Source organism: Schistocerca nitens, chromosome 2 (assembly GCF_023898315.1).
Source record: "Schistocerca nitens isolate TAMUIC-IGC-003100 chromosome 2, iqSchNite1.1, whole genome shotgun sequence".
Taxonomy (NCBI): Eukaryota; Metazoa; Arthropoda; class Insecta; order Orthoptera; family Acrididae; genus Schistocerca; species Schistocerca nitens.
In genome coordinates this window covers 901,113,967-901,141,542 of record NC_064615.1, presented here as the reverse complement: position 1 = coordinate 901,141,542, position 27,576 = coordinate 901,113,967, and the positions used below count along the sequence as shown (strand labels likewise).

The window sequence follows — 27,576 nt, the reverse complement described above, 5'->3', positions numbered from 1 at the left end:
AGTTACTGCTGCTACAATGTCAGTTATCAATATTTAAGTGCGTTTGAACGTGGTGTTATTGTCGGCGCACGAGCGATGGACACAGCATCTTAGAGGTAGCGATGAAGTGGGGATTTTCCAGTACCACTATTTCAAGATTGTATCGTGAATATCAGGAACCCGGTAAAACATCAGATCTCCGACATCGCTGCAAGCGGAAAAAAGATCCTGCAAGAGGGGGCCGACGACGACTGACGAGAATCATTCAGCGTAACAGAAGTGCAACCCTTCCGCAAATTGCTTCAGATTTCAATGCTGGGCCATCAACAAGTGTCAGCGTGCGAAACATTCAACGAAACGTCATCGACATGGGCTTTAGGAGCCGAAGGCATACTCGTGTGCCCTTGATGACTGCACGACACTGGTGCCTGGTCAAACGAGTCTCGTTTCGAATTGTATCGAGCGGATGGACGTGTACGGGTATGGAGACAACCTCATAAATCCGTGGACGCAGCATGCCAGCATGGGGCTGTTCAAGCTGGTGGAGGCTCTGTAATGGTGTGGAGTGTGTGCAGTTGGAGTGATATGGGACCCCTGATACGTCTAAATACGACTCTGAGAGGTTACACGTACGTTAGCATACTGTCTGACCACCTGCATCCATTCATGTCCATTGTGCATTCCGACGGAGTTGGTTTTTCCAGGAGGACAATGCGACACCCCACACGTCCAGAATTGCTACACAGTGGCTCGAGGTACACTCCTCTGAGTTTAAACACTTCCGCTGACCACCAAACTCCCCAGCCATGAACATTATTGAGTATATCTGGGATGCATTGCGACGTGTTGTTCAGAAAAACCCTGCAGGATTCAAAGTGTCAGTTCCCTCCAGCAGTACTTCAGCCATTAGTCGAGTCCATGCCACGTCGTGTTACGGCACTTCTGTGTGCTCGCGGGGGCCCTATACGATATTAGACAGGTCTACCAGTTTCTTTGGCTCTTCAGTGTAAAACTAAATCACAAATGTGTCTGAAACAGATAGTTTACATTATGCGTTTATTACCAGTTTTGCATTGCGGTATAGTTAGACAAGGTCTTATTACTAAGAGAGGCAGGAAAACAAAAAAATGGACCAGGGGAAACTCTGAGGTGGAGGACGTAATTATGACCGCAATTAAAATGTAATGGTATGGGTAGGACGTGCAGCCAGACAAATGGACGATAGATTGACTAAGGTAGTACCTCGCAAGGAGGTAATGGAGCGTGGGTAAATGACATTAGAAAATGCATAGGTGCAAAACAGGGACGTCAGTCTGGGGACTGTAATGCCGAAAGCTTGAGGAGCTCTTGTCTTGTAGTGGGTATCGAAAGGCTGGCGATGATACTGAACAAACTATGGGCACCTGAAGTTGACAGTTCTGCTGAAATACTCCTTGGGAAGCTATTGTTGGAAATGAAAATTGACTGCAGCAGAAAATGTGTCAAGACTTGTAAACTTGATACGGATGTTAACAGAAAGTTCAGACCCATTGATGGCCAGGAGACAAAAGGAGGATTTGCAAGATTTTACTTCATTGGAATAAGGATGCTGGATTTGGCACAATTTGGATTACAAGCGCCGACTGTTATTGCAGGAAGAAGTTCAAATGGTTCAAATGGCTCTGAGCACTATGGGACTTAATATCTGAGATCATCAGTCCCCTAGAACTTAGAACTGCTTAAACCTAACCTAAGGACAGCACACATATCCATGACCTAGGCAGGATTCGAACCTGCGACCGTAGCGGTCGCGCAGTTCCAGACTGAAGCGCGAAGAACCGCTCGGCCACACCGGCCGGCGCAAGCAGGAAGAGGAACAGGCCTTCTCCCCACCTACGTATGGGAGCTAGACAGGTAAGAAAAGTGGAACTGTTTAAAAAGCGGAGCTTCAGTCGGTGTTCAGTGCTAATGAATCAGTTCAAGGGCCGGCCGCTGTGCCCGAGCGGTTCTAGGCGCTTCAGTCCGGAACCGCGCTGCTGCTACGGTCGCAGGTTCGAATCCTGCCTCGGTCATGGACGTGTGTGATGTCCTTAGGTTAATTAGGTTTAAGTAGTTCTAAGTCTAGGGGACTGATGACCACAGATGTTAAGTCCCATAGTGCTTAGAGCCATTTGAACCAATCAGTGCAAGGAAGATGTAGATCAGTTAAAGTGTGAGGTAGCGCATTTCATCGATTGCAGGATAATGTCGTTTGTAATGCACGTAAAAGGTTTTTATGGTCCAAATGTAGTTAAGGGGCGTTGGAACGCCCTATCCCGACAATGTTAAATTTAGTGAACTGGCTTCCCTGTATTTCGGGAACCACTGTAGCCATTGACATGAAAATTTTGCACGACATTAAACTATATGTTCTGAGTCTATTGAACTACAGTAATTGCATTTCAGCCACTGCTTTCGGAGGTACCATTTTTTAACTGCACAGTTAAAATTTTGTGTACTTTTTCGGACGTTATCCTAAATAATTATAATTATACATATCATTATGTTCTTCTTTCAGTTCAGTAGACTCAGGATGTGTATGGTATTACTCCCTGAAAATTTAAATGCTCTACTCTAAGTGGTTTCTGAGATTTAGGGAAAAACGCAACAAAAAATGAAAATTTTCAGGAACGGTTTCTAAAGTTTCAAAAGACTGTAACTCTCTTAATATACGCTTAATTTTTTATTTTTAGTCACTCAGGAACACCCTGCACCATACTGTATATCATCCTCTTGATCTTTATCAAAGTTTTTTTCTTTTTTCTGGACTCCTTAGAGGCCAACTGCATACTCTGCTTTATGAATGCGAACCTTGTCCACCCATTCAAGTTCTCTGGTACAGTTTTCTCCAGGATTAATTCCCATATGCTGTAGCACTTTCACCCTACCAATGTTCCCATCATTAAAAGCAATAACAGCATAACTGACCCCCCGTCAACCCACTTTAGTCTCTTCATTCAAACAAAAACATTTTTTGGTAAGCGAGTCCATATAAGATTATTGAACGACTCACTGAGATTTTGAGTCAGACCTTGCAGACACTTCTTCAGTAAGTCAGGATTTGCCAGGTCTCTGTAAATAGGTTTTATGATATCCATGAGTGCTGCTGGCATGGAATGTTTATGGCTGTATGAACTGTTTGAGTACTGGGCATTGCGGTAATTGCACCGTGAATCTGGTCCAGGACGACAAAGGTGGTGTACTGGTTTTTCGTCAGTTGTCAGTCTGTGGAATAAGGTAGCCCATACTGACTGCTTCATTTTCAACAAATCCTCAGTATTATTTCTAATGGCCATCCCATAATACTGCTGTAGTTCATCAATCATTTCGTCTGTAAGCCTGCCTCTTATGGTTTTACCATCAGAAAGTTTCTTGTCTCTCAGACTTTGGCCGGCCGAAGTGGCCGTGCGGTTAAAGGCGCTGCTGTCTGGAACCACAAGACCGCTACGGTCGCAGGTTCGAATCCTGCCTCGGGCATGGATGTTTGTGATGTCCTTAGGTTAGTTAGGTTTAACTAGTTCTAAGTTCTAGGGGACTAATGACCTCAGCAGTTGAGTCCCATAGTGCTCAGAGCCATTTGAACCATCAGACTTTGTTTCAACTTCCTCAACCTTGTGCCCATCCTCTTCTGGACATGGCCAACAAATTCCAATTTTGTGATAATCTCTCACCATAAGGCTGAGCGGCTACTACACTGTTATATGCTTTTGAGTCTCCATCACCTAAGACTTAGTGTAACACACTCCCCTTTCGTTCACAGAACGACTAAAAATTTCAATAGCTGCATAGGCCTCCATACCACCACTTGTTCCTTCATAATTTCTGTCACAGAAATGTTTGGTTAACATCTGGAAGTCTACTAACTTTCCAGTATCACCAATGGTCACCGTAGCAACAGAATTCTTAGCACTGTAGCTGCACTTCTGCCATGTGCCATCAAAAACTACTGGTATGTCAGTCATACCATCATTTATTTCAACAGCCTCTTTTGCAGCACCCTTCATTGACTCACATGCAACAGATTCCACAGCAGCTCCAATAAATCCTGCATACTTGTCGATTTTACAAGGTGGGTGTGGCATATTCATCACGGCACACGTTGTTTTTGCTGCAGGGTGTCCTTTGCCAATAGCTCTCAATCCATAAAACCACCTAACATTTACTTCAAAATAATTATCTTTACACTAATGAATGAGTATATTTACAACTGGCACAATTAATGATAAGTTTCCTGGCTAGTCCATTTGATATCTCAATGTCTTCATGTAAACCAACAGGCCCTCCACATATTTTACAATACACACATTCATCTAACACCCTTGTTAGGATGTGTAAATCTATCAGAATATAGGAAAAACTGTGTATCACAACGTTTTATTTTAATCTTCGAAGCACTAATGGGTGTTTCTCTAGATACTGACTAGTTAGCCAGTATTTCACTGTCTGTAACTTCACACACCACATGTTTAACACATTGTTTCTCTTTATTCGAAAACCTGTTACCATGAAACCCATGTTTCTTAAAAACACTTCGTTTTGGCGTCGTACTTTACTCTTTGAGAGATTTACCAATATATTCACCACTTTTCCTCGGAAAAATGTTAGCACTTCGACATACATCGCGTGTTTATGCTATGAAACGATACATTACTATTTTTGACAGTGCTACCAATACAAACATGTAATTTAACCTTTATAACACAGATATCCACAGCCTTCTATATAAAAAATTATCGAGTTTATTAGATCGGAAAATGTGAAAGAAAATTTTTTTCGTTCTCACTCTCCTAAAAGAAACATTTAAAATGACCTTCTCTGAAAGACTACATTTCGTATATGTTAGCTCGAACACAACTAAGTCCGTGACAAAAAAAAAAGAAAACAAGAACTGATAAGAATCTGAAGTACGGAAAGTACTGTTAAATGTGTGTGTGTGTGTGTGTAAAGCGCGAGTGTATGAACTGACATGAGACTAAAAAATGATAAACGACACGACTTAGAACATTCCTACGTCCTGGCTTCCTTTAAGAAAAATACTGCGAATGCTTGTCGGTGTAGACAGTAATTACAGGAATTCGGTTCTGCTGTATAATTCATACAGATGTTTCGTGGGTGGTATTTAATTCACGTGCTCAAGTTTCAATGTGCTTGTCTATGATAGTTAAATTCAATCGAAACTTTGAAGTTCATAAAGCGAATGGAAACGAAACCGCAATTAAAATCAATTCGTTGGACAGGAATGAAACTTCTATTATTGCGTGTTTGGCATATTTTATGCTTAGGGTAGGTAGCGCTACTGATTTTCGAAGTGGTTAAGTTGGGTTCACTTTATCCACTTTCATTGTTTCGATTCAATGGCTCTGCCACAAGCACGTCTGAAGATAAAATTGTATAATTTCGAAATAGATCATTTTAATTACATACCACAAATAAAACAGCTGTGTGGATAACCCAATAACAGTATATTAACAAACAATTAATCTGTTTAATGCTCAGGTATGTTTCAGTACGTTTGTGCCCTCATCAGCGGATAGTTTTATTTAGGGTCTATTGCATGCAAACATGTTTAACTGATAATTATTGAAAAGAAAATAATTATTAATTAAAACATGTTTGTGTCTTATAGACATGAATAAAAGTACCCACTGATGATGGCACATAAGTGCTGAATCGTATTTGGATAATACAGAGAGTAGTTGTTTGCATAATACGAATTCCAGCAATTTAGTCTGCAGACGCCACTCCTGTCAGATCTTCTTTGTTTGTTTATTTAGTTGGAATTTGGTACTGAATGCACCATAGAACCATCCCTGCATCTTTAGAGTGAAACTGTATTCAACAATCTGTCAGAGCATATATTAAATGCCCTACCGGTGGTGAGATGGAGCTTAAGTGTGAATTAAGTAACTTTCTGTCCTGCGTCCTACTGTATTCAGTTGAAGGGTATCTTCGCAAAAATTCTTAAAATTAATACTCTGTAGTACGTCATAATGTTGAGTCATTTCGTTACACCGCATTGGAATGATAGTTGCATCCTCAGCGTCTTTTCACATTCCAAAGATCCCTCTTCATGGCTCCGTGGAACGTGAATAATGTAATGTAGTCAGCAGCTGGTGGTCTTGTGATTAGAGTTGCTAACGATAGATCACAGAGAGTTGGCTTCGACTTCCGGTCAAGTCGGGGTTTTTTTCTGCTCAGAGTGTTGTGTGTTGTCCTCATCATCATCGAGGTCCGAGTTCCCCAAGTGGCGTCAAATAAAAAAAAATTCATCAGGCAGCCGAACTCCACAGAAAGGCACCATCGCAATGTGCAATATAATATGTTATTGTTGTGGTCTTCAGTCCAAAGACTGGTCTGATGCAGCTCTCCATGCTGTTCTACCAAGTGCAAGTGTCTTCATCTGCACACATACAGGATGTGACGGGTATAAGTGTAGATATTTTTATATGTGGTACCTTAATATGTACATGCACTAGTGTGTCGATTGTTTTTTCTCTGCATCAAAAGTCTTCGAGCTAATACGTCACATAATTTACTACCTGATGTTTTCTGCACAGTCGTAACTGCAACACTAAGTGGACCACTCTCTCAGTACAGAGTAACCATTTTGCGTCCACGCGTCCACACTTCAGCTCCTGACATGCTGCCCAGGGGAAAATAAGCATTAGTTGTTTGCTCTTGCCATATGTACTTGAACGTAGTATCCGGTCTAAAAACATTTGACAATTAATAGATGTAATTATTAGTCTGCAAGTGATTTAAGTACTGATGTAATGTTCAGTATACCGTCTTCAGTCATCATCAGAAATATCAGCACTTGCACCCGTTACACCCCGTATACTACAACGTAGATCCTTTTGAATCAGATTACAGTTAGATCTTTGTCTCCCCCTACAACTTGTACTTCCAATACTTTCCTCCATAAGCAAATTAATTATTAAACTTTCTGGCAGATTAAAACTGTGTGCCGCACCGAGACTCGAACTAAGGACCTTTGCCTTTCGCGGTCAAGTGCTCTACCAACCTCTTTTGTCTGATCTCATTTTGTTCGTTAATGTTCGTTGCATTTGTCCTGGGCGGACGTCCCATGACACCTGTTCAAGCTTGTCGTTAATCCGTTCACTCGGTTTTTTTATTACAGAGGGTAGCTAACCCTCTGACCGAACACGCTGAGCTACCGTGCCGGCTTCCAACTTAGCTACCTGACTCACGACCGCTCCTCACAGCTTCATTTCTGCCAGTACCTCTCCTCCTACCTCCCAAACTTCATAGAAGCTCTCTGGAAATTAATTCTTGCTTGTGTCCTGTCAACCGATCCATTCTTTTAGTCAGGTTGCGCTACAAATTTCGTTTCTCCCCGATTCGAACAGTATATATGGCGGGTGAGAGAAGAGCAGTCATGTAAATTTTGAACATGGCTACTCTTCAGCATCGGTTAGAGAGCAGTAAATGAATCCAAAGCTGCTAGCCAGTTATAACGAAAGGCGGTTTTATTCAACGCCTGACTATGGATTCGACTGATGTAAACCCGTCTTCTTCAGAAAGACATGTAGCTAGAATTTCACATTAGAAAAATATCAAATAGTGAAATGATCTGACGTTTGTTCCATGAAAATATGCTGTAATGTACATCATTGTATACACTGTTAAATACGCTGGCCTCTTCTCAACTGCTATCTCTCTTTCACGTATTTGATTCTAATAACTGCAACTGCGTTTGTGTACAAGTTGCAGATGACCTTTCGCTTTACCAGCAGAGTTTCGAAGTTTATATACTCGGTCAACACTGTCAACAGCTTTATCTAAATTTGCAGTGTGATAAAGAATGTAAACATAGTAGATGTACACATAAATGTCACAGAATTCTCATCACGGTTCATACTTTATCTCTACATATTTGTAATGTCCGATTTCTACATCTACATGGTTACTCAGTAATTCACACTTAAGTGCCTGGCAGAGGGTTCATCGAACCATTTTAATACTACTTCTCTACCATTCCACTCTCGAATGGCGCGTGGGAAAAAGGAACACCTAAATCTTTCCGTTCGAGCTCTCATTTCTCTTATTTTATTGTGGTGATCATTTCTCCCTACGCCTTTGTTTCAGTGACTGCCACCCCAACTCGCGTATCATATCAGTGACACTCTTCCCCTGTTGCGCGATAACACGAAACGAGCTGCCCTTCTTTGCACTTTTTCGATGTCCTCCGTCAATCCTACCTGGTAAGGATCCCATACCGCGCAGCAATATTCCAGCACAGCACGCACAAGTGTAATGTATGCTGTCTGGGTTTGTCGCTCTTCTAAGTGTTCTGCAAACAAAGCGCAGTCTTTTTTCGCCGTCCCCACAGTATTATCTATGTGGTCTTTCCAATTTAAGTTGGAAGTTAGTATCTGTGTGTCACCAAGTTCGATAAAAATACTGGAAACAAGAAAACCTTGAAACTGCAGCAAACTGTCGAAACGGCGATGTAGTTCGGTTCAGAACGTGCACCACGAGCATTCTTCCAGCACAATACACGTTTTATGTAAATATGAGTAGTTGTCCTTCATCGCTGGTCGATAGGCACGCGTCGAGGATACGCGACTGGCACTAGTTGGTAAGCATCGCTGGCGGTCGAAGCGCCGAGGGCAGCATAGAGGTCGGCCGATAGCTAGAGATAGCAGTCGATAGCTGAATCTGCGACGCAGCGGCCAATTCTCGAACACTTTACAGTCACTGTTGCTTTCTTATTCTAGTGTTTTCCCCACCATCCACGACTAGACAATTTGTGTTCTTTCTTATCAGAAACTTCCTCCTCAGTACTCTTTCTGACCATAGGAAAATGCTTGGTACTATTATCTGTGTACTGGAGGTAAAAATATATGCTTTTACAGTGCAGTTCAGTAAAGTACAAACGGGATAATTAAGGGGGAGGGGGGTGGAGGTCCTAGAAGGTACGGATTTAACCGAGGTTCCGAATAGGGCGTGTCTTCGCACGTGCCTGAACGTGGAGAGAAGCATATAAAACATTGTTGACCGCCCGCGCTTAAGTACGAGCGACTGCATGGCGTGTGGAGTTCATTTTCGCCCAGAGAACTTCTGCTCTGCTTTACTCAACGTAGATGTGTTACATGAACGAACAAACCATCAGACCTATGCCTGTTGCGTGGCGATTTCTCAAAACCTCAGACACAACGCGTCATCGCTTTTCCTTGCAACACAGACGTATGTGTATGAGTTTCAGATAAATTACCAAGCAACAGTGTACAACTGATTAGTTTCTACGTTCACTGTAGTACATTTACGTTGAGTGAATCAGAGCAGAAGTTCTATGGATGCGCTATGAAAGCTTTTCCTATCCCTTCCACAGACTAAAATTGCTGCTGAAAGTCGAAGAAATTACCAGGCAGCAGTGTATGACTGATTAATTTTTGCGTTCGCTGCAGCACATCTACTCAAATGTAAAATTATAAAAATTTAGAAAACATTCATTGAAAATTTTTAAAACTATCAAAATTTTCTATATATTGTCTCAACTGCATTTAATATCAACCTTTTTTTTCAGAGTGATGACCATCTTCAGATCACATGTGGTACAACACAAATCAAAAATGTTTTGCATCACCTGGGTTCCGAGAGTTCGGGAACCTGTACAGAAGACTGGAATAGAGATCAACATAAACATCATTTCCGCCCTTTTTATTGCTCATGAAAACCACACATTGCATGTTGTACCACCATACATGGAGACCTTCAGAAGTGGTCGTCCAGATTGCTCTACACACCGGTACCTCTAATACTCAGCAGCACGTCCTCTTACATTGATGCATTCCTGTTTTCGTCGTGGCATACTATCCACAAGTCCATCAAGGCACTGTTGGTCCAGATTGTCTCACTCCTCAACGGCGATTCGGCGTAGATCCCTCAGTGTGGTTGGTCGGTCACGTCGTCCAGAAACAGCCCTTTTCAATCTATCCCAGGCATGTTTGACAGATTTTGATGTGTCGGCAGCTGGGCCAACACCTTGTAGATAGAGGTGGCTTAAAAGGCACGCGAGACTAACGCAGACGGGCGTGAAGTACTGGAACAGGATACGTAATTAATGCTATGAAGAAAAGAACGGAGCTTCTCATATACTTATCTATAATTTCTTCTTGTACATCTCTATGGTGAACACAAGTGAGACTCTAATTACAATCACTGTAAGGCTAATGGCGCCTTGCTAGTTCGTAGCCATTAACTTAGCTGAAGGCTATTCTGTCTCTCGGCTAATGAGAGAGAAAGGCTTCGTACGTCTAGTCGCTAGCTCTGTCGTCTGTACAACTGGGCTGAGTTCGAGTCAGTCTCTCGAGACCTGCCTTGTGGTGGCGCTAGGTTTGCGATCACACAGTGGCGACACGCGGGTCCGACATGTACTACAGGACCGCGGCCGATTTAAGCTACCACCTAGCACGTGTGGTGTCTGGCTGTAACACCACAGATTTCATGTCTGGAGAACATGCTGGCCACTCTAGTCGAGCGATGTCGTTATCCTGAACGAATTATTCACATGATGTGCACGATGGAGGCGCGAATTGTCGTCCATGACGACGAATGCCTCGCCAATATGCTGCCGATATGGTAGCACTATGGGTCAGAGGAGTGCATTCACGTATCGTACAGCCGTTACGGCGCCTTCCATGACCACCAGCGGCACACGTCGGCCCCACATAATGCCACCCCAAAACAGCAGGGAACCTCCACCTTGATGTACTCGCTGGACAGCGTGTCTAAGCTGTTCAGCGTGACCGGGTTGCCTCCAAACACGCCTCCGACGCTTGTCTGGTTGAAGGCATATGAGACTCTCATCGATGAAGAGAACGTGATGCCAGTCCTGAGCGGTCTATTCAGCATGTTGTTGGGTCCATCTGTACCGCGCTACATGGTGCCGTGGTTGCAAAGATGGACCTCGCAATGGACGTCGGGAGTGAAGTTGCGCATCATGCAGCCTATTGCGCGTAGTTTGAGTCGTAACACGACGTCCTGTGGCTGCACGAAAAGCATTATTCAACATGGTGGCGTTGCTGTCAGGGTTCCTCCGAGTCATAATACGTAGGTAGCAATCATCTACTGCAGAGTAGTAGCTCTTGGGCGACCTGAGCTAGGCATGTCATCGACCGTTCCTGTCTCTCTGTATCTCCTCCGTGTCCGAACGACATCATTTTGGTTTACTCCGAGGCGCCTGGACACTTCCCTTGTCGAGAGCCCTTCCTGGCACAACGTAACAATGCGGACGTGATCGAACCATGGTACTGACCGTCTAGGCATGGTTGAACTACAGACAACCCGAGCCGTGTACCTCCTTCCTGGTGGAATGACTCGAACTGATCGGTTGTCGGACCCCCTCCGTCTAATAGGCGCTACTCATGCATGGTTGTTTACATCTTTGGGCGGGTTTAGTGACATCACTGAACAGACAAAGGGACTGTGTCTGTGATACAATATCCACAATCAACGTCTATGTTTAGGAGTTCTGGGAACCGGGGTGATGGAAAACTTTTTTTTATGTCTGTGTAAATGCAGTCGCAGTGTACAATACCGTTCCATCATCCATAAGATTATTTTAAATCATAAAGTTAAGTGTGCGATGTACAGCCACGCTATCTACGAATCAATTGAAACGGATAGAGAATTTTGAAAATTTTAAAAAGTTTTATAGAAAATTTTTAAAAATTTTATAATTTTACATTTGATTATCTGCTTACGATCGTTCTCTCCTACTCGGACAATGTCAGATATATTGAGTAGCACGTTTACGTTGAGTAAAACAGAGTAAAAGTTCTCTGAACGCGCTATGAAAGCATTTCGTATCCCTTCCACAGATTAAAATTGCTGCTGAGCCACTGAAAATTCAGGCCGTGTCTTCTCCGTGAATGTTACGGAAATTGTCGTCTGAAACTGCAGTGTGTATTTTATATTGCCGTCACTGCTGAGAGAGGTTGTATAGCAAATGTTCGTCCGCTATAATCTGGAAAAAAAATAATTTCAGGAAATAACAGCTGAAAATTAACAGGAAATAGGGGAAAATATGGAACTGTTTATGCCGAGGAAGATAAGTGTCGTAAGTCAAACTTGATAAAGATGGGAAGATACCGAAACGAAGAAACCAGCTTGAAATATGGAAAATATGACTCGATTCAGTTATCTTAAGATGCTCATTGTGGACCAAAATCGACAGTCTGACAACAATTTTGTTTTCAATCATTGACAGAAATTGCAGAAAGAAATTTTGTACGGAAAGCCGTTAAAATTCATCTCATCGGCTCCTTAACTCTATTATTAAGTACTCGCATTGGTGGACATAAGATGCATAAAACTATAGATGTTAATATCGCAAGTACACGAAGCTAACGAGTTTTACAAGCGTCATCAATTTCGCTTACTGGACAATAAGGTCGGATTTTTAAAATTAGAGCGCTGATAACCCCTACATGGTTTGACTGTAGCACACTTTCTGTACGTTGGTCAAATTTACACATCACCTACGCAGTCAGTTACTCTATAGCGGTAAAGGGAGGCGCTTTTGAAAGATACATCAACTGGACTTCGGACTATAAACACAGCGGCGTGACTGCTGAGTTATCGGCGACTTAGCCAGTGTTTGCTGTAAATGTTGCGAAGTATTACTCTGGCAGTTCTGTGTCTGAACTTCTGCTATGACCTTGGGATGTTAGCAATCATTGTTTGTCAGGTAATGGGGATGAGGCTTTGTTAGAGAAGCACCAAAGTTTAACTTCCTGTAAGTACTGTGGTTATCACGCGATATGGGAGAGATGGGTGAGGAAGGAATCATTCTAAGTCTTGTTCACAGAAACTTCGAGACATTCTACTGAAGAGTTTCGTGAAATATCATCGAAAAGATGAAACAGGATGAACAGCACGTGATTATCGCTCATTCCATGCACGATAACAATGCCTTAACAATTGCACCACCTCCATCTCTCTTCTCAACCAGCAACGTCTCTGAGGTAAAAACTTGACACAAATGTTCTGTATCTCTTAGTTACAAATTAGGCAGTAAATTCAAGTCCAAGGATGTTGTGAAAGTAGAAATATTAATATGGTCTTACTACTAGCCAAACCCTACAAGTACTTCAGTTCGTTTCGTTGTTGTTCACTTTCGACAATTTCGTAAAGGTGATAATAAGGATATGCACAAGCAAAGTAGCCGAAATACTACTGTATTTGACCATGAGTTTATCTCCTGTGACGAAATCATTTGTTACGGGGCAGGAGAAGATGTGAGATATGTTACTTGATTACACTAATGTTTTATTTATTTGTATTTTTGTATTACTTGTTTGCATTCTTTTTCACACCTCTTTACTAATTTTATTACCTGTTACATTTCTCAGTTATTCTATTTATTTTCCACAGTGCTATAAATTTCTAAACGCCTAAAAACTAAAAAAGAACGGAACGTTGGTCGTTTGTGCACAAAGGCAAAATTTAGATATTGAATACAGAGTGGTACGTGTTAAACGTGTTCCAATTGGCGTTAATTATACTGAACGCAGAATTCATATCTACCAAATAAACCCCCGCAGGTGTAAGCAGACTTCTTAAAGCGTTCTTGAGCGACCATCACGCTGTCTGCACGGAACCTATACAGGTTATAAATGTAAAGCACTGTGCATAACAAAATAAGGTAAACACAAAATGAACATGCAATAAAACATAAGTTGAAATTATAAAAGAATACAATCTGTATATACCAGAATACAGAAATATGATCAATACAACGAAACACAGTTTATACAGGTCTCGGAATTTTCTGGTGTATTTTCGTCCTAGACCATAGGTTACTGGTCGGAGATCGTCCTTCGACCCCACCACAGCCGTTTCCATGCCTTTACAACGCCTTTTAAGTACGAAACCATCAGTTACTTCTTTGCTAAGACAAAAGAAAATGTTAAAATTCGTCAAGGCATTCTCGGCCTGACAGTTTTCATTTATCTGATATGTAAACCACATCCGATACCGATGAAATGTGACATCACTATGAACCCTGCCTATAGCGCGAGACACTGGCTAAGGTGTGCTCACGTTCCCGGGGGCTCTTGTGTTGCATGCTTATGCTGATAAGAACGTCGTTTAGGGTTGTCCGAGGCCTTGGTTAGGTTGGAATGTAGACAGTTTGTTACTTGGCCAAGCTTGTGAGCTGGTAAAGTCAACGAATCTCAACACAAAGATACGACTGCCATAACATAATGTCTAGAGTAACCCGAGATATACATTCGTCGTTGCATTAACATACAGGTATGTCTTATTTCGTATTATGTTGAAAATTCCGATGACGTGGTTAAATTCTAACCGAAGAAACAAAATACTAGCTAACTTTATTTGACAACCATAGAAAATAACGAACGAGAATCTCATCGGCTATCTAAATCTGCGTCATGATGCTTCACTCATGATTCGTCGTGTTGACTGCCTATTATTCATCGCGCGTACCGTTACTAACAGCACGCAACGTAAAAGCCACCGAAATGGAACATGCACTTTCACCGGAATACTAATCCTTCTTTCCGTTCCTGTCGATCTCCGATAGACTTTCCGCGTTCACAGCTTGACAAAAATTACTTTTTATATTATATGTATGAGACATAGAACAGATCATGGAAGTTTGTCCCTGACATGACCGCGAGGTGTCGCTGCAAATAGTCTAGTACAGAATTACAGCCACTTGCAAGCTTTATGTTACGTAGCAGCAGTTCAGGAAACACTTGGTGTTATATGGTTTATTTTAAAACGCAGTACTGTAGTAAAATATTTTATTACATTATGTTTTCGCTTTTTATATGCCAACCACTGTGTAATTCTATTTGTATTTCATTACGTACCAGGCCCGCTCAATGTATTTTGACAATTTATGACAAACGTAAGACCGCTTGGCGCGTTATACTGAATGTCTTTTACTGTCACTTTCATTTAATTTACGTTTTACTTTTATTCCGTCGACTCAACAACGAATTAAACTTATATTTTGACAATATTACGTCTGGTATGTAATCCAGATCCTCGAAAATGTCTACACAGCCGAAACTGTGAAGCAGTGAAGAATACAAAATAGAGGATATTCTAATCCAAGTAAGACCAGCCGGTGCGAAAAATCATTGTGATTTTGAAAAATTCATTTGTCTGTGGATCTCGTTGCAACCAAAGTATTGTCGCCACAGCTACTTCAGTGTCTCTGCAATATTTTAAATTCTAGTGAGCATTTTCGCGTGACTCTTGATGACGTTCTTGTGGAGTGTCTGTAATGTTTATCGACGCACGGCTTGGAAACTAGGGCTGTTTCACGAACATGTTAATAGCTTATGTAAAACGTAGCGTCCTCTCTCATAATTAGCGTTTACGAGTGAAAGTTGAAACACGCAACGAGTGATTAGGTTCCTATTACTGCACGTCGCGTGTTAACCGGTCAAATAAGAGCGAAAGCGCTAAAGGATCAGCGTGCAGAATGGCCTGTGTGCACGTCGAATGTAGTTTACCAGTATGGAGATCTGACGAATGTGTGAACGAGCGATCACATCCCGTTACTGCATACACACTGAGGTGACAAATCATGGGATAGCGCTATGCACATACCGGGTAATCAAAAAGTCAGTATAAATTTGAAAACTTAATAAACCACCGAATAATGTAGATAGAGAGGTAAAAATTGACACACATGCTTGGAATGACATGGGGTTTTATTAGAACAAAAAAAAAAAACAAAGTTCACAAAATATCCGACAGGTGGCGCATGACAATCGTGTATAAAAGGAGCTGTAATGAGAGAGACGTGAGACGTGACGGGTGAGAGGTACGCCGATATGTTACAGAATCGCATCATCTCCAGCCTGGCTGATAAACACCTGCTGGAACGTACGATGTTTATGGGATGGCGCTCCACCCCATATTGCTAGAGGCGTGAAAGATCTCTTGCGCGCTTCGTTTGGTGATGATCGTGCGCTGAGCCGCCACATTCGTCATGCTTGGCCTCCCAGGTCCCCAGACCTCAGTCCGTGCGATTATTGGCTTTGGGGTTACCTGAAGTCGCAAGTATATCGTGATCGACCGGCATCTCTAGGGATGCTGAAAGATAATATCCGACGCCAATGCCTCACCATAACTCCAGACATGCTTTACAGTGCTGTTCACAACATTATTCCCCGACTACAGCTATTCTTGAGGAATGATGGTGGACATATTGAGCATTTCCTATAAAGAACATCACCTTTGCTTTGTGTTACTTTGTTATGCTAATTATTGCTATTCTGATGAGATGAAGCGCCATCTGTCGGACATTTTTTTGAACCTTTGTATTTTTTTGTTCTAATAAAACCCCATGTAATTCCAAACATGTGTGTCAATTTGTACCTCTCTATCTACATTATTCCGTGATTTATTCAGTTTTCAAATTTATGCTGACTTTTTGATCACCCGCTATATAAATGGCGGTAATAGTGCGTATAAAAAGGCATTTCATTTGTGGAGCTGTGATTAATATTTAAGTGATTCATGTGAAAATGTGTCCGACGTCATTGCGGCCTCCCGACGAGAATTAACAGACTTCGAATGCGGACTGGTAGTTGGGCTAGATGTATGGTACATTGCGTTCCGGAAATTGTTAAGGAATTCAATACTCCGAGATCCACAGTGTCAAGAGTGTGCCGAGAACAGCAGATTTCAGGCATTGAGGACGCTGTGGCAGAGCGGTTCTAGGCGCTTCAGTCTGGAACCGCGCGACCGCTACGGTCGCAGGTTCGAATCCTGCCTCGGGCATGGGTGTGCGTGATGTCCTTAGGTTAGTTAGGTTTAAGTAGTTCTAAGTTCTATGGGACTGATGACCTCAGATGTTAAGTCCCATAGTGCTCAGAGCCGTTTGAACCATTTGAACCACGGAGCCAAGTTGTCAATAAGGCACTGTGCAAGCTAGTGGTGACTCCATAATGACGTGGGCTGTGTTTTCGTGGAATGGACTGAGTCCTCCGGTCCAACTGCGCCGATCATTGACTGGAAATGGACATGTTCAGCTACTTGGAGACCATTTGCAGCCATTCATGTTTCCAAACGAGACCATTTGCAGCCATTCATGTTTCCAAACAGAGATGGAATTTTTATGGATGATAATGCACCGGGCCACAATTGTTCACGATTGGTTTGGAGAACATTCCGGATATTTCGAGAGAATGACTTAGCTACCCAGATTTCCCAACATGAATCCGATCGAACATTTGTGGGTCATAATAGACAGGTCATTTCGTGTGCAAAATCCTCCTCCGGCAATAATTTCGCAATTATGGACGGCTATAGAGGCAGCGTGGCTCAATATTTCTGCAGGAGCCTTCAGACGATTCGGTGAGTCCGTGATGCGCTATGCCGGGAAGTAGGAGGTCCGAGACGATATTAGGAGGTATCCCATGACTTTTTTCATCTCAGTTTGTACTTGGCTTGCAAACTAGCCCAGGGTGTCCGCACACTTACTGGCCACTTTACAAAGGTAGTACAGTTCACTGTACGACTCTTACAAGGGGAGGCCGCCAATTGTGAAATTCAGATTCAATTCATACTGCGCATAATAACAGCTCATGGCCAGAGGTGTAATGTGGCAAAGCGCCAAGATGCACTTCTCAGCCGTTGTCGAGAAAATCGACAGTTAAAAGAAACTGTTGCGGTGAAATACTCTCTACGATTAATAGTTTTCTACAGCGTCGTGGCGCAGCGGTAAGCGCTCGGGTTCGTAATCCGCAGATCGCCGGATCGAATCTCGCGCTATGCAAGATTTTTTTTTAATTGGTTTTTTTTAGTATTGGTTTTTTGTAATTCAAATGTGTGTGTGTATACACACACACACACACACACACACACACAGACAGAGAGAGAGATATATATATAAAATTCCCGATAATCAGTTGCAACAATTATGCATATAATAAGTTGTTGAATGTCGTTTGTAGTGGAAAAACTGGCGACTTCGAACATCATTATGTTTTCCGCAAACAAAGTTGTATTTCACAAATGTTATTAATTGTCTTCATAATGTTAACCACGTATAGTTAACGGAAGACGTAGAAACGATATTCCGAAACGAATACGTATAGCGTAAGTCAAACGTTCGAATTAGAATAGAAACCCCACGAACACAAATTTGTTGTGGCAGGTATGAAATATAAACTCCGTTACTCGCTCGTTACACTTGAAGGACAGATGTTGAATGGGCCGAAACGAGCCGCCGCATAACAGCGTAGTTGCCTGCTAACTTCGAAAGAAGGTAGATGCGGTCCCTAGCGCAACTTATAACATCGTCGAAAATCAGTGCGGACGTGAGAGCTTTGGTACACCCTGTTAAACAAACGCAAAAATGGAGGCGGTACATTTGCAGAGCGATCCACCTTCACCAACATGCATAAGCAATTCATTAATATATATATATATATATATATATATATATATATATATATATATATATATATATATATTACAAAAAACTAATAATAAAAAAAATGTTGCATGGGGCGAGATTCGATCCGGCGACCTTCGGATTACGAACCCGAGCGCTTACCGCTGCGCCACGACGCCGTAGAAAACTATTAATCGTAGAGAGTATTTCACCGCAACGGTTTCTTTTAACTCGATTTTATCGACAACGGTTGAGAAGTGCATCTTGGTGCTTTGCCACATTACACCTCTGGCCATGAGCTTTTATTATGCGCAGTACGAATCGAATATGAATTTCACAATTGGCGGCCTCCCCTTGTTAAACAAGAAACAATATGTACATTGTACGAGTGTGTGTGTGTGTGTGTGTGTGTGTGTCGGGCACGGATCCAAGAAACTGGGGCGTGGAGTCCTCCCATAAAAAAGAATCACATATATATTAACTTTCTGAGCATAAAGTGGTATGAAAACTATGAGTCTACGAAACGTGAATAATATAGTTGCTTGCATGAAGGCTAATCCATATGACTGGGGTCGCGGTGCGGCTAGGGTGACCATAGTTTCCTTTGATATAAGTGGGATTTTCTTACTTTTAATCTCTTCCTAAGTATCGCTTTTACTTCTACCATTGTGAGCAAGGAGTGATTTGCAAGAACTGAAAAACCTACGTCATTTTTTTTACAGCAGCTGTTACCTGCTTCTAGGAATGTGGAGTATAACATTGTTAGTTGCTTCACACCTGGTTCTTCCACACGAAGCATTTTCTGCTATCTCCGAAATCTTGACTTTTTGTGTAGTTGAACACTGCAATCATTAGAACGGTAGCTCTGATGGTGTTTAATAACGTATAATGACACGGTTCCTCCTGTTGCAGCTACCTCTGTCTGTTTGCATGTATTTGAAGTCAAAAAATATTTAGTCATTTTTAGCGAAGAGTCTGCCGATCGAAGATTCTTCCAGTGTTTCTCGCAATCCATGTAATGTTTGAGATCTGCAGCACCACGATGACACACCGAAACAGCATTGTTACATAACTTACATTTTGCTAAACGATCATTTTCTGTGCCACTAAAGCAAGCGAATTTGCTCTGAAACTCTTTTGAAAACCCTGATTTCCGTTTCCGCATTGTAATTATTAGATCTCCTTATAACTTATTACCAACATCACGTGCAACTTCACGAAATTTATGCTGACGCCAATACAAAGCAAAAGCAAAGAAAGGGTTGGGTTGGGTTCTTTGGGGAAGGAGACCAGACGGAGACGTCATCGGTCTCATCGGATTAGGGAAGGACGGGGAAGGAAGTCGGCCGTGCCCTTTCAAAGGAACCATCCCGGCATTTGCCTGGAGCGATTTAGGGAAATCACGGAAAACCCAAATCAGGATGGCCCGACGCGGGATTGAACCGTCGTCCTCCCGAATGCGAGTTCTGTGTCAAAAACAAAGAAAATCGAGTACGCAATGATTATAGCACTTTATATGTGTCAGGGGGCACCAACGTAAGAAATGTCAATTTCGACCGTTAATTTATCAAATCGATAGTCAGAAAATATTTTAACCGGTACGGAAGTGTTTGAAAATATTCTTGGAAATTTTTGAGGCTCAGAAACGGGACTGTCCCGATTAATCGCAATGTATGGCCGCTCTAGGCATCACCGCCTACAGAGAACATTGCCGCCAGAAATAAAAACAGAAAGACTAACTTCTGAGACGTAAGCGGAAACGACTGAAAGAAACAATATTTCCCTCATTTACTCGTTCGCATCCCGTTGCCTGTAGACCAGTGTTCACAATCGTAATGCTGGCTGAAGTACTGATCATGGTGAGTACCCACCATGAGTACACACTACGATTTAAATACTGTGTCTGTTAGATGTTGTTATAGTTGTTCGAGTTTGTGGCTATTATAGTCATATGTATTGCCCAAATTTTCGGACGTAATGAAATTAACTATTCGTCAATGCCTTCTACATCTACATCTACATCTACATTTATATTCCGCAAGCCACCCAACGGTGTGTGGCGTAAAGTGCCACTGTCATTACCTCCCTTTCCTGTTCCAGTCGTGTGTGGTTCGCGGGAAGAACCACTGCCGGAAAGCCACCGTGCGCGCTCGAATCTCTCTAATTTTACATTCGTGATCTCCTCTGGAGGTATAAGTGGGGGGAAGCAGTATATTCGATACCTCATCCAGACACGCACCCTCACGAAACCTGGACAGCGAGCTACACCGCGATGCAGAGCTCCTCTCTTGCAGAGTCTGCCACTTGAGTTTGCTAAACATCTGCGTAACGCTATCACGCTTACCAAACGAAACGCGAAACGCGCCGCTGTTCTTTGGATCTTCTCTATCTCCTCTGTCAACCCGACTGGTACGGATCCCACACTGATGAGCAATACTCAAGTATAGGTCGAACGAGTGTTTTGTAAGCCACCTCGTTTGTTGATGGACTACATTTTCTAAGGACTGTCCCAATCAATCTCAACCTGGCACCCGCCTTACCAACAATTAATTTTATATGATCATTCCACTTCAAATCGTTCCGTACGCATACTCCCAGATATTTTACAGAAGTTACTGCTACCAGTATTTGTTCCGCTATCATATAATCATACAATAAAGGATCTTTCTCTCTATGTATTCACAATAAATTACATTTGTCTATGTTAAGGGTCAGTTGCCACTCCCTGCACCAAGTGCCTATCCGCTGCAGATCTTCCTGCATTTCGCTACAATTTTCTAATGCTGCAACTTCTCTGTATAATACAGCATCATCCGCGAAAAGCCGCATGGAACTTCCGACACTATCTACTAGGTCATTTATATATATATTGTGAAAAGCAATGGTCCCATAACACTCCCCTGTGGCACGCCAGAGGTTACTTTAAAGTCTGTAGACGTCTCTCCATTGAGAACAACATGCTGTATTCTGTTTGCTAAAAACTCTTCAATCCAGCGACACAGCTGGTCTGATATGTCGTAGGCTCTTACTTTGTTTATCAGGCAACAGTGCGGAACTGTATCAAACGCCTTCTGGAAGTTCTCTGGTCCAAGTGAACTGATCATTGACGGGAAATGGATATGTTCAGCTACTTGGAGACCATTTGCAGCCATTCATGTTTCCAAACAGAGATGGAATTTTTATGGATGACATTGCGTCGCGTCACCGGGCCACAATTGTTCACGATCGGTTTGAAGAACATTTCGGACATTTCGAGAGAATGATATAGCCACCCAGATTTCCCGACATGAATCCGATCCAACATTTGTGGTTCATAATAGACAGGTCATTTCGTGTGCAAAATCCTCCACAGGCAATAATTTCGCAATTATGGACGGCTATAGAGGCAGCGTGGCTCAATATTTCTGCAGGAGACTTCAGACGATTCGGTGAGTCCATGATGCGCTATGTCCGGAAGAAGTAGGTCCGAGACGATGTTAGGAGGTATCCCATGACTTTTGTCACCTCAGTGTGTACTTGGCTTGCAAACTAGCCCAAGGTGTCTGCTCACTTAGTGGCCACTTTAAACAAGTAGTACAGTTCACTGCACGACTCTTAAACAAGAATATGTACGAGGGCAGTTCAATAAGTAATGCAACACATTTTGTTTCTGAAACAGGGGTTGCTTTATTCAGCATTGAAATACACCAGGTTATTCCCCAATCTTTTAGCTACACAACACTATTTTTCAACGTAATCTCCATTCAATGCTACGGCCTTACGCCACCTTGAAATGAGGGCCTGTATGCCTGCACGGTACCATTCCACTGGTCGATGTCGGAGCCAACGTCGTACTGCATCAATAACTTCATCATCCGCGTAGTGCGTCCCACGGATTGCGTCCTTCATTGGGCCAAACATATGGAAATCTGACGGTGCGAGATCGGGGCTGTAGGGTGCATGAGGAAGAACAGTCCACTGAAGTTTTGTGAGCTCCTCTCGGGTGCGAAGACTTGTGTGAGGTCTTGCGTTGTCATGAAGAAGGAGAAGTTCGTTCTAATTTTTGTGCCTACGAACACGCTGAAGTCGTTTCTTCAATTTCTGAAGAGTAGCGCAATACACTTCAGAGTTGATCGTTGGACAATGGGGAAGGACATCAAACAGAATAACCCCTTCAGCGTCCCAGAAGACTGTAACCATGACTTTACCGGCTGAGGGTATGCCTTTAAACTTTTTCTTGTTAGGGGAGTGGGTGTGGCGCCACTCCATTGATTGCCGTTTTGTTTCAGGTTCGAAGTGATGAACCCATGTCGCCTGTAACAATCTTTGACAAGAAATTGTCACCCTCAGCCACATGACGAGCAAGCAATTCCGCACAGACGGTTCTCCTTTGCTCTTTATGGTGTTCGGTTAGACAACGAGGGACCCAGCGGGAACAAACCTTTGAATATCCCAACCGGTGAACAATTGTGACAGCACTACCAACATTGATGTCAAGTTGAGCACTGAGTTGTTTGATGGTGATCCGTCGATCATCTCGAACGAGTGTGTTCGCTCGCTCCGCCATTGCAGGAGTCACAGCTGTGCACGGCCGGCTCGCACGCGGGAGATCAGACAGTCTTGCTTGACCTTGCGGCGATGATGACACACGCTTTGCCCAACGACTCACCGTGCTTTTGTCCACTGCCAGATCACCGTAGACATTCTGCAAGCGCCTATGAATATCTGAGATGCCCTGGTTTTCCGCCAAAAGAAACTCGATCACTGCCCGTTGTTTGCAACGCACATCCGTTACAGACGCCATTTTAACAGCTCCGTACAGGGCTGCCACCTGTCGGAAGTCAATGAAACTATACGAGACGAAGCGGGAATGTTTGAAAATATTCCACAAGAAATTTCCGGTTTTTTCAACCAAAATTGGCCGAGAAAAAAAAGTGTTGCATTACTTATTGAACTGCCCTCGTACAATGTACGAGTGGGTGTGTGTCGGGCACGGATCCAAGAAACTGGGGCGAGGAGTCCTCCCATCAAAAATAATCATATTTATATATTAACTTTCCGAGCATAAAGTGGTATGAAAACTATGATTCTAGGAAACGTGAATAATTGTAGTTGCTTGCATGAAGGCTAATCCATGTCGCGGTGCGACTAGGGTGACCATAATTTCCTTTGACAAAAGTGGGATTTTCTTACTTGTAACCTCTCGTTAAGTATCGCTTTTAATTTTACCATTTTGGGCAAGGAGTGATTTCCAAGAGCTGAAAAACCTACATCATTTTTTATAGCATATTTTACCTACTTCTACTAATGTGGAGTGTAACATTGTCAGTTGCCTCAAACTTGGTTCTTCCATACGAAGCATTTTCTGCGATCTCCGAATTCTCGAATTTTTGCGTAGTTGAACACTGTAGTTATTAGAACGGTAGCTCTGGTGGTGTTTAACAACGTATAATGACATGGTTCCTCCTGTTGCAGCTACCTCTGTCTGTTTGTATGCATTTGAAGTCAAAAATATCTAGTCATTTTTAGCGAACAGTCTGCCGATCGAAGATTCTTCCAGAGTTTCTCGGAATCCATGTAATGTTTGAGATCTGCAGCACCACGATGACACACCGAAACAGCATTGTTACATAACTTACATTTTGCTAAACGATCATTTTCTGTGCCACTAAAGCAAGCGAATTTGCTCTGAAACTCTTTTGAAAACCCTGATTTCCGTTTCGGCATTGTAATCATTACGTCTCCTTATAACTTATCACCAACATCACGTGCAACTTCACGAAATTGATGCTGACGCCAGTGCAAAGCAAAAGCAAAGAAAATCGAGTACGCAACGATTATAGCACTTTATCTGTACGTGTGTCAGGGGGTACCAACATAAGAAATGTCAATTTCGACCGTTAATTTATAAAATCGTTAGTCAGAAAATATTTTAACCGATACGGAAGTGTTTGAAAATATTCTTGAAAATTTTTGAGGCTCAGAAACGGGACTGTCCCGATTAATCGCAATGTATGGCCGCTCTAGGCATGATCGCCTACAGAGAACATTGCCACCAGAAACAAAAACAGAAAGACTAACTTCTGACATGTAAGCGGAAACGAGTGAAAGAAACAATATTCCCCTCACTTACTGTAGACCATTGTTCACAGTCGTAATGGTGACTGAAGTACTGATCGTGGTGAGTACCCACCATAAGTATACACTACGATTTTAATACTGTTGTTATAGGTGTTCAACTTTGTTGCTATTATAGCTCGTAAAACAATTGCACGTCATAGGTATTTCCCAAATTTTCGGATGTATGCTTTTCAAACGCTGTAGTTCTCTGAATGACAATTTTATGAAAGTTTTGCTAAAACGATGTACTAAGAGCTGATGCAAAAAAATTATGGTTATAAGAAAACATTTTATACATTTTATTGTATTTAAACAATTTGTTATTATTATATCGAACAGTGACAGTGTCTTGCAAGGAAGATATAAGATAAACATCAACAATTGAAAAAACAAGCATAATGCAATGTAGTCGAATCAAATTAGGTGATATTCAGGGATTTAGGTTAGGAAACGAGATACTAAAAAGTATGTAGATAAGTTTTTCTATTTGGGCAGCAAAATAACTGATGATGGGTGAGTTATAGAGATTATAAAATGTAGATTGGCAATGGTAAGAAAAGGGTTCCTGAAGCAGAGAAATTTGCTAACATCGAACATAGATTTAAGTATTAGGAACTCTTTTCTGAAAGTATTTGTATGGAGCGTAGCCGTGTACGGAAGTGAAACATGGACGATAAACAGTTTAGACAAGAAGAGAATAGAAGCTTTTGAAATGTGCTGCTACAGAAGAATGTTGAAGATTAGGTGGCTAAATAATGTAACTAATGAGGAGGTACTGAACAGAATTGGGGAGAAAAGAAACTTGTGGCACAACCTGATTAGGAGGAGGGATCGGTTGCTAGGACACATTCTGAGACATCAAGCAATCGCCAGTTTAGTACTAGAGGGAAGTGCGGGGGGTAAAAGTCGTAGAGGGAGACGAAGAGATGAGTACAGCAAGCAGATTCAGAAGGATGTAAGTTGCAGCAGTTATCCGGAGATGAAGAAGCGTGCACAGGTTAGAGCAGCATGGAGAGCCGCATCAAACCAGTCTTCGGACTAAAGACCACAACAACAACAACATATTAAACATTTCATATTGTTGTTGATGCTGTTATCGTTGTGGTCTTCAATCCGAAAAGTGGTTTGATGCAGTTCTCTTAATCAGTCTATCCTGTGCAATCCTGTTCATCTCGGAATAACTGCTGCATCCTACATCCTTCTGAATCTGCTTTCTGCTTGTGTCAACCTATACACTTTTTACAGCCCACCCCCACATACACTTCTGTACATTGCCAAATTAACTATTCGTCAATGCTTTATGATGCATGCTATCAACAGATCCCTTCAAGTCAATTTTTACCATAACTTTCTTTTTCGCTCAGTTCCGTTCTGTACGTCCTCACAGGCTATTCGCTCTACCCATCTAATCTTCAGTATTCTCCGGCAGCTACTTATTTGAAAAGCTATTATTACCTTCTTGTTAGATTCTGACCTTTCTTTCTTTTATTGTTATTATAATAGTAGCAGGCATGTCTAGCACGTTAAAAGAGGGTGTGGCAGCAAGTTTTGTTTAGGGGGGAAGACTAGAAGAAGTAACGAAGTGTGATCTCCGCAAGATCGAGTCTACCTCGTGTGTGTGTAGGTAGAGAGAACGAGAGAGAGAGAGAGAGAGAGAGAGAGAGAGAGAGAGAGAGAGAGACGGCATATACGAAATTATGAATGTTAAATATGTTAATTTAATAATTATAAGATAATTAAGGTATATGTGACGCTACACGTATGCTGTATGTGTAGCCTATCAAGTAAATGTAGCTGACTGTTAAGCATTTCATGAAAGGCACGAAACTGAGCTGTCCTTGTGCCCTACATTAACACTGTTTCGGTTAATAACGATCATCACAGTATAAAAGTTCATACATTATTTATATACCATTACACATCGTGTCAGTAAGACAGTTTTATTAGTACGACCCGTGAGAACTGCTAAACGCCAAAACCACAAAGAGTAAATGGGTCAAGCTCAAGAATAGATGTGTCTGATGTGAAAGCACAATTACATCAGATCTAGCTAATTGTAATCAGCTGATGATCAGCCTCATCAGCGACTTACGGACGCTGCGCACAACACGTAAAGCTGACGGCTTGCTCTGCAATTGTAATAGATCAGAAGATGTTCAAAAGTTGAAGAAAACCTGTAATCATTTTAAAGTCAAATGCGGCAGTAGACTGCTATAAAAAATATTAGAATACTGGGGGTTTCCGTTCAGACGCCATGAAATATAACTAAAAAAACTGGCTCTCACTGCTTGTTCATTTGTCTACAGTACACGCAATGCTAGAGCACACCGCGCGCGATATGGAAAAATTGTGCTTTGTCGCGGATTGTGGAGGCAGCGAGTAGGCGCCGTCCCTGACCCTTATTCACGCGCGTCAAATGGCCCCGCTCAGCGGAGGCTAAGGCAGAGTCAGATGGGAAACTCACCCAGAGCGGAGAAGACGACGATGAGCGTCAGCGCGCGTCGCATGGCTGCGGCTGTGTTGTGTCTGTGGCTGTGAAACTGTCTGGGCGGGGCGGCGGTTGGCGGGCGACTGCCGAATACCACGACTGCCACTGTGCGCACAGACTGAGCCGCTGCGCGCTCGCTTCGCCCGACAAGCCGGCCCTCCCACCGTACAACAACACACGTCATGCCGGCCGGCAGCCACACTCCGCTCCCGCTCCCTAACCATGTGGTAATCTATTGAAAGCCACCGTCCGGCCGCTCCCGGCGTGATTGACGACAAACTGACTACCACGTTCCAGCCAGGTTAACGGGTTCCGACAAATAAAAGAGTTTTCTGCGTCAGTCTATAACGGCTCTTCTTCTTGATGATTTGGTTTGATTTGTACTTGGCCTCTGCTAAAATTCGGCGACAGTCGGTTGAGTGTTGAGATCGTTATCAAGTTACGAAGACGACCTTACACAAAATAACAGTGCTGAACCGAAGTGTCGACATGCGTGAGATATTTACTTCACCAAGAATCGTAATTAATCGTTCGTAATCGATGTTTAACTGATTGATGATGTAATATTAATGATAAAACC

General features: G+C 42.4%; 1 protein-coding gene across 5 annotated transcripts in view; it reads right to left on the bottom strand.

Moving 5' to 3' along the window:
* The window catches only part of LOC126237210 (microsomal triacylglycerol transfer protein), a 207,680-nt gene extending 180,490 nt beyond the window's left edge, over positions 1 to 27,190 (bottom strand). For all 5 annotated transcript variants that reach the window (XM_049947089.1, XM_049947091.1, XM_049947092.1 and 2 more), the window contains exon 1: positions 26,973 to 27,190. In XM_049947089.1, the coding sequence (XP_049803046.1) occupies positions 26,973 to 27,180 (208 nt within the window). In that variant the 5' untranslated portion in view covers positions 27,181 to 27,190. The remainder of the gene's footprint in view (positions 1 to 26,972) is intronic.
* Between the last annotated feature and the right edge of the window lie 386 nt (positions 27,191 to 27,576).